The 9,877-nt window shown below is 45.0% G+C and overlaps 1 protein-coding gene across 17 annotated transcripts in view; it reads left to right on the top strand.

The window, feature by feature from the left end:
- Positions 1–236: 236 nt before the first annotated feature.
- CDC42BPB (CDC42 binding protein kinase beta) overlaps positions 237–9,877 on the top strand; it is a 98,144-nt gene continuing 88,503 nt past the window's right edge. For all 17 annotated transcript variants that reach the window (XR_011141669.1, XR_011141668.1, XM_068947138.1 and 14 more), the window contains exon 1: positions 237–642. Coding sequence is in view for 15 of the 17 variants with exons in the window: in XM_068947138.1 (XP_068803239.1) it covers positions 465–642 (178 nt within the window). In the remaining 2 variants the exon portion in view is untranslated. The remainder of the gene's footprint in view (positions 643–9,877) is intronic.

Below are 9,877 nucleotides of genomic sequence, written 5' to 3'. Positions count from 1 at the left end.
CCAACTACGGCGCGGGGCTGGCCCCAATCTTCCTCGCGCTGGCTGCGCGCAGCCCTGCCCACGTCGGTGCGCGCGGACGCTGCGTGGTGGGCGGGGCGCGGGCTCCGGCCGGGGCCGCTCGGTGCCGCCTGCGAGACGCGCGGAGCCGCCGCCGCCGCTGCGGGGCCCTCGCCGGGAGGAGGGGCGGGAGCGGAGCCGCCGCCGGGTGCTCGCTGAGAGGGCCGGAGCGCGAGGCCGGGTCCGGTCCATGGACCGGCCGGGCCCGAGGCGGAGCCCGTGGAAGGAGCCGCTCGGCCGCGGCGCGGCCGTGAGGGGCGAGAGGCGGCGCGGGGCGCGGCGCGGCTGAGCGCGGCCTCCCGCCTGTGTCCGCCGGCTTCGCCGCCGCCCGACCCGGCCCGGCCCGACCCGGCCCGGCCTCCCCCCCCCCCCCCCCCCCCCGCCGCCGCCGCCGCCGCCGCGGCACCATGTCGGCCAAGGTGCGGCTGAAGCGGCTGGAGCAGCTGGTGCTGGACGGGCCGCAGCGGCACGACAGCGTGCTCAGCGTGGAGACCCTGCTCGACCTCCTGGTCGGCGTCTACGCCGAGTGCAGCCGCGACTCGCCGCTGCGCCGCGACCGATACGTCTCCGACTTCCTCGAGTGGGGTGAGCCGCGGCGGGGGCCGGCGCCGGGCCGGTGGGAGGGGAGGGCCGCCCCCCCCCCCGGTGGGGAGGGTTTGTGCTCTCCGGGCGCGGGGCAGCGAGAGCAGGGCAGGGCAGGGCGGCCCGGCCCCGGGCGTGCGCTGCCCGTGGCCGCCGGCGGCCGGGCGGGGTGCGGAGCCGCCGCCCCGGGACGCGGAGCCGCCGCCAGCCGGGCCTGACCCCTGCCGTCCCCTCCCAGCGCCGCTTCGGTCCCAAGCGGGCCGCTTGGCAGCCGGGAACAGGAACAGCACCGAAGTGTCCTTGGCCTGAAAGCCTGCTCGGCTTAACCCGGAACGTCAGGCTAATCCAGCGCCTCCTCAGTGTTTCCTACCTGGGGGAGGGGAGGAGGGGGAAAGCCGAAGGCTCAGACTATGAATACAGCTCTTGTGCCAGATTTGTTGCTGTTAGTTGAGAGGGTGTGCGTGTCTTCGAGGGAAAACAGTTACTGTGCACCATGTATTCTTTTTAGTCTGGGCAGACCCCCGAAGGACAGAGTAGTTCTAGGCAGCCTTTGTAACAGCTTTGTTTAATGGTTTCATAGCATTAAGCAACCTGATAATGAGAAACTTCCAATAGTCAGAGCATGCTGACAAAAAAAAAAACAACCAACCCAACAAAAAAACGTATCCTTGTGATTGTACTTGGGATAAAAGTTTTCTATCCTGTCGCGTTAGTTAAAACTATTGAGTACGGGTATGTGGATAGCAGAGATCTATCTCTGGTGTATGCCTAAATGAATCTGTGTTAAAGTGGTCATGGTGGCTGACAGGTTTATTCAGCTCAGTAGGTTATGAATAATACTTTATGGTGAAGGTGACTTATCTTCTCCATGGAATAAGAATTGGAGGGAAGGGTGGAGAGAGAGAGAGATCATTGCTCACAAGTATATTGTCCCATTTATCAGCTGTTCCATGCACGTACAGTTAATTAGGCTTTTAAAGATCTCTCTCAAAAAACAAAACAAAAGACTTCCTAAGGGAGGGGGAGTGGCCATTTTACTTCAGTAAATGCAAATGTGTGTCTTTAGCGGTACAGACTACTGCCCTAAAACATAGGGACAGCTGGTTCTCCTTAATTTCTGTGGGGACCACCACTCTTTGTCATACGCTAACAAACTAAGAGGATTCACTTCCTGGACTCTTCTATTGACGTCAGTAATGCGATTGCCAACTGAATAATTAACCACTTTATCACATCTGCCCTGAAAGGCTGCAGGCAGGGGAACATTGATTATTTGTTTTGTTGTGGGAGCTTTGTACATCTTCTGCAAAGTGCAATCTGGTTTTATACTCTTATTCTCAATTTGCTGGCTTGAATGAGCAAGCAGCTACAAACTCTTAAATGCTACATATCAGACCAGGATCGTACTTCTAAGTCCTGAAGCTGAGGGAAGGATTTGAGGCAGGCCCAAGGATGATATATTTTTTCTATAGCACTGTTGGTGGCTATGTTTTACAGAGTGATCCCCATGTTGTCATCTTCTGTGTGATGGAGAGGCAGATTATCCAATTGTTTATAAAATTACTTCTTTTAATTCTGTTTAGTGTGTTCACTGAATATGAAAAGGTTACTGACTTGATGAAGAGTATAGCTAGCAGTAAAAATAGTGTGTAGTTCTTACTGCAACGTGGGATTACCCTAATATAACAAAGTGCCTATTCAATAAATAATTTAAATGTATGTGAGCTACCATCTGGTGCTGTAGAGTAGGGATAAAAGTTTATAATCCAGGCCCTTCATGGTAAGGGGATGGGCCTAAGTCTGGACTGCTGTATATTTATGTTCCATCAACAAGGAATCCCCTTAAAAGAAACTGAAGTTGATAGTGTGCATTCCTCCCTTTCCTGCAAGCTGTTAAAAACAAATAAATGCCAACAACAAGACACCTTTTATCTGTGTCCTAATGCCCTCACAGTATGTTTCCACTGACAAGGAACTAGTTTCTGCCTCCAGCTAGTAAGGGAAATACCATGCCAAACATGCTAATCGTCCTCATGTCATGATGTGCAGTCTTAATTACAGTCTGTTTCTCTGTTAGAAGATATTCTGGATTGATGTGCACAAGTTTCTTGTGCTGCTAAGTGTCTGTGGCGGCATGAGATTGCAGTTAAATATTTGGGCTATACTTTGAAGATCAGCATGTTTCTTTATCAACTGGAGACAAAAAGAATTTCCTTTTGACAAAACGGAGACTTATCACTGACAATGGAAATAAACTACGTATAACTCAGCTTAATTTAACCTTAACATAATTAGCATTTCTTTATCATTTTGGATTTACCATTGGGTGTGAGGTATCTCGTACACAAACTTCCCTTAAAATGGTTAAGCGTGGCTAATGGAATTGTTGGCATTCCTAATTGACAAGGGAAAGTAGAGTTCAGGCATGGTGGATGAGGCAGAGGTTTTTCCCGGTTGTGGGAATGCAGATGCAGAAGAGATGTTGAGTTAACGAGTATAGCTGTTGGATGTGGATATTTGCTCGCTGAGACCAGCACACTAGCACTTATATTGTGGAGCAGGAGGGGAATCAAGGAGTGGGAAATTAAGTCCCACGTTACCCTGTGACACTTAGGACAGCTTCTCCGAGTCACAGAACCTCTGTAGAAGCTTTGTGCTTCACCGGCAGAGATTGGTGAGCCAGGAACAGTGGATCTCATAGCTTCTGTCCTGTAAACATAGCTACTGCTTCCTGACAGTCCTGCCACAGGCTTATTTCTTCCAAACTATTCCCTAACCATAGAAGAGTGTAGGGTGTGGCCATTTTCCTCGAGGCAGCCTGTGACTGCCATCTCCTTAGAAATGTAAGGATCTGCCATTTTAACCTTGGCAATTGTAGCTCTGTCATGGTGAATGGAGCTCTCAAATGTACTACGTTTTCCCTGTACTGGAAGTAAAATAAACTTTTTTTTATCCAAGTATCTTTGGAGAAGGGCTAGCTGAGCTGCAAGTTAGGAATTCAAAAGTCCTTTTCTTCCAGTTTGCTTTTATTTATAATCCTTACTGAATAAGGTCTCATCCAACAGATTATCATTATGTTGCTTATATAACAGATATTGAAATAATGCTCAGTATTCTTAGTGGGAATTGAATCCAACTCTCTTGCATAGCAGACTTGCATGTAACCCTAGTCTTCCATGTTCAGAAAGAATTTGCCAACTCTGTGCTTAGTGTTCTCTAGACTGTTGCTACATATGCTGCTCCTAGAGTGAGAAATAGAATAAAGAATCCTCACAGTCCTGTTCTATTTATACTTTCTCATTGCTCTCTGAAAGTTATCACTGAAACTGGGCTGCTACAGCCCTTGTGCCTTTGAAGCGAGACTCCTTGGCCATCTCTGCTGGCCCTTCTGGCCCACTAGGGCTGTCAGGAGAGCAATCTAGCTGCAATCTTGGGAGCTGTTGGGACTGCCTAGCCCTTCTGGTGTACCAGAGAGCCTGTAAAACAATCTGCATGGTCCCAGAGTGTGTGGCAGTACTTCCCTCATCTAAAGCTGACCTAGGTCACTAGTATATACTACATAAAGCTGTCCTGCTGCTCTGGAAGAGACAAGCACAGGGAAGGGTATGTGGCCTTTGGAGTTATCAGATGGATTTTGCTAGCATGCCAGTGCTGGGGTACTGCAGAGTGGTATGATCTTCGCACTGCAGAGGCACCTCCTGAAAGACTCTGCCTGTGAAAGGAGTATGCTCACCCTTGTTTGGCGTGATGAGAAGAGAACTACGCGAATGGTTGACCAGCACGGCTACAGCTCAGGCACCTGTGCATCACCCCTCCTTTGGCTTTCAGATACAGTGCATTCCTCTGAATGGAGCCCCCTGTTCAGTCATGCCAGATGATCTGAATCTCTTATTACCTGGTGCCAGATGTGCTGGAGCCTTAGAATGGCTGCTCACAGGGCACCTTGCTGGCTAACACCGTATGCATGCACATATGACATCACCTTGTTTTACAGGAGCTATTTTTGCTGGCTGTAGCTGGTGCTTACTGCCCTTTTCTTCTAGTGAGCAGAGACTGGCACAACCGGCTGCTCCATTTTTGAACAGCTACTGGCACTGTTCGAGGCTAATATGCAAGAATGTTCAGAGAAGAGTCTGACCAGAATGGGCTTTTATTTGTGTTCAAAATGCTCTTGGTGCTGCATAGACTCTGTTGCTCCAGCCTTTGTTTCCCCTGACCCTGTTTTGTACCGCTGGCACGCTGCAGAGGGCAAGATGGCACGTGTCCCCACATAGTTGCTTCACTGTTGTCTCACTCTTGGGACTATATGATGGCTGGTCTTCTCTGTGAGAACACCTCAAAGCCAATGTCAGACTAGTTTGGGCTGATCTGAAATGTAGTGATTTTTCCTTGAGGTAGGTGCACGGGATACTTCTGTGGACAATTCCTCCAGGTAAGCTAGCGTTCAAACAGATGACTCATAACTTTTCTTCTATATTCTCAGTTTGTCTAAGTCTGCTACTCAGCTGGGCTGGTGTTCTGGTTTTTTGTGAGAGGAACTTACTGTTGGGGGCCTGAAGCTCTGGGGAAGAGGAAGAAGATTGCCAGTGAATGGCATGGATAGGCCAGCTGGGCACCTGCTGCCAGACCCTTGGAGACAGCCTGGCATAATAGACAGTGGATGCTGTAGTGGTAGCAGCAACATATTCCCGCTCGGGGCTAGAGGAGAGAAAAATGTGCAGAGCACTCGCAACAACCTCTCTGGCCTAGCCTCACACTACCGCTTTTGGGGATATACCTATTACATTTGAGACTGGGTGACAGATGGAAAAATCTTGCACAGGAAGTTCACCAGAAAAGTTGCTGCTGTGATGCCTCAATGCAGTGAGTTACAAATTAGTAACTTTGGGTCACTGTAAGGGCTGATACTTAAGGTTTTAGAGCTTGCTGTCGGGGGAGCAAAAACAGGACCCTAACTGAGCTTTGCAAGTAGTTGGCCTACCCCCAAACCACCTTTCTCCTCCCTCTGTTTCTCCTTAAAGAGGCACCTTAACGTTTCAAATGAAAATGGGTCTTGCAGGGTGGTCTTTCCTTGAGAAGAATTTAGAGCCTACATTTTCTCTGTAATCAGTTACATTCAGAAGGTCAATGCTGAGTGCAGATGTGACTGAGAACAGGTCTTTCCAGCTCTGCATTAGAGCGTCTTCAAAACTAGCTGCAGAGTAGACCTTGTCCTCTGACTGCCACAGATGCTGATGTACTATAAAAGCCTACAGGTAAAGGTGGAGGCATGGTGTGTGGCTGAGCATGTTACTGGTATAGAAGACAAAAACCATTCCTAACTATTTTTTGCGATGAACTTAGTGGTGTCAGATTTTGAGGGCTGTTTATGAGGGTTTTTTTTTTGTTGGTAGCCTTTTTGGGTTGCATTAGGAAAAAGTGCCACTTGATAATGCCTTATCTCTTAACTTCATGGTTTGTTAATTTTCAAATTCCTCCCCTTTTACAACCTCCTCCCCTGCCCGCAGAAATGTTCTCAGAAAGCGTCCCCATCCTCTGCTAGCTTGTGTCATATATTTTCTTCTCTGTGCAGGGAAAAGCTGTGCAGTCAGCGATAAGCCTGTTGGGCATAAGAAAGAAGTGAACTTAGCTGGGTAATGAAGAGAGCTGATGAACAAGAGGCTGAATGTCAGCCGGAGTTCCCTGTTCTGCCATCCTCTATCTGCTTTGTCAAAGAATTGCAAAAACTGCCTTATTAGCTTTAATAGAGTTGTAGTCAGGGTTAGTGATCTGAAGGCATGAGGTTCAAAGCTTGTTGCTATATGTGTGATGGACCCTTTGTGGTATCTGTTCTAACGTGTTATTTAAAGGATGAGGCCGTATCTTTTAATACGAGTTTTACTGTAATGTTTTATTTTGTGAAATACTGGTATTGCATGCCAAAATGATATTTTGACAGTGTGAAAGGAATGTGGTTTGGAGGATGAGCTATACATTGGCATATGCTGTTAAAATGACAGCCATCTTAGGCACAGCTTGTCATTTGTCCCATAGAAGGAAGTCAGTATCACTTTTCTCCTGTGGGTAGAATTGCTGATAAATAGTGACTGTCTTTACAGAGCGCTTGAGGAACTGGGTGGTGTGTTTAAGGCCATGACCTATATCTTGTATTTTAACTTTGTTTATATATGAAAAGTCGGGAAGGAGTAGAGAAGTCATTGGTAAATTTATCTTCATATAGAAAAATGTGTGCAGCTAGAAGTCTCTTGTTTGTGGTACGAGATCACTTATAAAATAACAGAAACAATGTTTCATAAGCATCCCATAAATCTAACATTTTTCTGACTTGTTTCTCTTAGAAATGCTCATGATTTTAATATTATTTTTCATAGGTGGTACTACTATCAGCTGAATTTTGCTAAGAAAATTCTTCGTTTAAGTCATTAAAACTTCTGTGGTTGGCACCAGTTATGCGTTATCACTGGAGAGAAACTGCCTGGATGTCGGTTTAGTCAGCAGGTTCAGAGCAATGAACTTTTTATCAGCTGAAGTTGAACTAACCTTTTCTTGCAAATAATTCATATGTGGGAGTAAATCCGTTCTTGTACACCTACTGGAAACAAATGGTTTTAACTGTGAGTCAGAACTGAAAATACTTGTTTCATTAGTGTATTTTATAGCAAGCTAATTTTGCTTTATGATTACATACTGATGTATTGGTTTTTAGAAATGTTGATCTATAACTGAGGTTATTTGGGGCTGTTAAAGTACTTGAGATTCTTCAAACTTGTAAAATCTGCATTTTATGTCTTCTGTAATTTGAGGCAGTTCATGCCAGCTGTTTTGAGATGGGTATTAAAAAAAGAAGAATTGTAATACTTGCCTAAATGATCACAAATGTATCAGAGCCCCTAACAGAATGTAGTGCCTAGGGTTAGGAATAATTGTGTGGGTTTATGTTTAGATTTACCTATGAATAGGTAAAAGATGAATAGGATGATGGACCACAAGGAAATCTGTTTGGAAAAGTGGGAAAATGACTTGTTAAAGCTTTTTTACTAGATTTTTGCCTTTGATAATGCTTTAAACAGCTGAGGTTGGTTTTCTGAGGCTTTCACAAGGTACACTTGGGAATTTCAATCTAGTCTTAATACAGTTACTGAGTAGCTTGTATCAAGCTCACTATTGTGTCTGACTGAAGCTCTAGTATTAAAAAAATATTTTTAAGTGCATTTGGTCTGTGGTTCCATGTGATCTATTCTCTTTAACCGTCTTCTCATGCTAAAATATTGCACTCTATTTTTCATCAACATATGCAGATTGTTGAAATGCAACCTCTCATTTGTAACAACCTTTGTTCCCTATAATGAATGTAGCTTTCTTCAATATGAAACTGCACGCTGTTTTCTTAAGCCTTGATTTTGCATAGACCTAAGTAATCATGTCTGTAGATATACTTAGGGAGCATTCAGATTAAGTATGTGCATCCATCATTGCCAGCTGAGGCCTTAGGCATCCTGAAGTGCCTGAGATCTTAATTTCTGTCATTCATGTCATCAGGGTCTTAACACTGAAACCTGTTATTACTTAACCATGGCCTAAAGCTTCAAATGTAACTGATACCTCTGGATCTCCAACTCAGGACCTCAACAGAGGAGTCCGAGCTTTGCAAAGCGCTGAGTATGTCTTCACTGAATATTGAATCCTTAAATGTATGGAGTTTATTAATCGGATACATGTTAATGAAGGCTAAGATCTGGTTCTTAATTTGCTCAAGCGCGGTGCCACTGAGGACTGACTACGTAAATGGGTGCCTTTCCCGAGAAGGCTAATGGAAATCAGAAACAGCATCAATGCCAGATATATCCCAAATGCTTTTCACCAGGTATAATTGTTCTCCACCATAAAAATAAACACAGATAATAGCTTAGTGAAGGCCTGCTTGCAACATATTTATGCCGGTTTAATGAGGTGTGCGTATTGATGATTTTACAAAAATTATACAAAATTCTGCCTTGACATTTAATTCAGCTTAATCTTGGGTTATATTGTTTTAGTTTTCATCAAAAAAAATCAGTGCAAGATAAAGTAGTGCAAGCCAGATTTAAACTCATTTAAGTATAACTCAGAAGTCTGTACTAGTTTAGATCAGCCTTAAAGCAGAGTTGCAGCTGTTCTATCAATAATGTGCTTTTATTGCGATTGTGTTGTTCATGGGACGTGGATTCGCCCTTTCTTTTCATAGAAGGTTTAACTTTGCCCAAAATAAGACAACCACTATAGGAGTATATTTTTGTTGTATATTATGGTTCCCCTGATAGTAATGGTACCTTAGCCTAGGAACTGATCTGTTCCCTGAAAAGATGAGACTTACAGAAAAACTTTTGTGTTGCTAGAAATTCTCTGTATGTACATAAAAATGATTCATACTCTAATTCAGTTCAAAAGCCTCAATTAAAAATGAGGCCTGGCGAGTATACTGGTGGTAGAGGAAGAGAGGACAGACAGTGGTTCTTTTACAATGCTTTATCCTGTCTTACCCATCTCCTTCGTCTGTGCACATCTCCGTCTAGTACAGCTTGACATATGGAACTCCAGAAACTTGGGGGGGGGGAGGGGAACAGCAAATACTCTCTCCCACCAAAAAAAAAAAAAACTTTTTTTTTTTTTAGTGCAGGGCATAATAAACTTAAATCTGTTTTAGAGCAGTGGTAGGGGAAAAACCTCTGTCCTCATCTGAGAAAGGAAGAAGTTTCTAATAATAGTGTGGTAATGCTTCTTGGGCGTCCTAAACCTTTTTCCACCCTTCTGGAATTTCTCTGTCTTTGATTTTTCCCCCTTCTGGAGATCCATGTTTACCCTGGGGACAGATGAGGGTAGCCTCAGTTGCCTGTATGCCTTACTTAGCATTTCAGTTGCTCTTACAGCATGGCTTCTGTCTTTAGGTTTATACATCCTTCTCCAAAAGTTTGCTTCTTCACAGAACTCTGTACTTCAAGCTTCATTGCTGCCAACGTGATTTGGATTATCAGTATTGAAAGCTGGAGTGTCCTGTGTGGTGTTTTTTGTTTATTTGTTGGTATTTTTGTTTTGCTTTACTGCAATTAAGGTAGAGTAGAACTAGCAGCAGAGTTACTTCATGCCTGAAGATCCTTTTGTAATTTTGAAATGAGTTCCCAAAACTTTGCATTTTGAAACATGCGTTTAGTCTTTGAATTTAGCTCTCTTCCTTGCGATGAGACTGGTTAGATTTTTTCCC

This window comes from Struthio camelus, chromosome 5 (genome assembly GCF_040807025.1).
Source record: "Struthio camelus isolate bStrCam1 chromosome 5, bStrCam1.hap1, whole genome shotgun sequence".
In the NCBI taxonomy this organism is placed as follows: domain Eukaryota; kingdom Metazoa; phylum Chordata; class Aves; order Struthioniformes; family Struthionidae; genus Struthio; species Struthio camelus.
The sequence above is the reverse complement of the archived record's forward strand: the minus strand, read 5'-3'. Positions and strand labels throughout refer to the sequence as shown.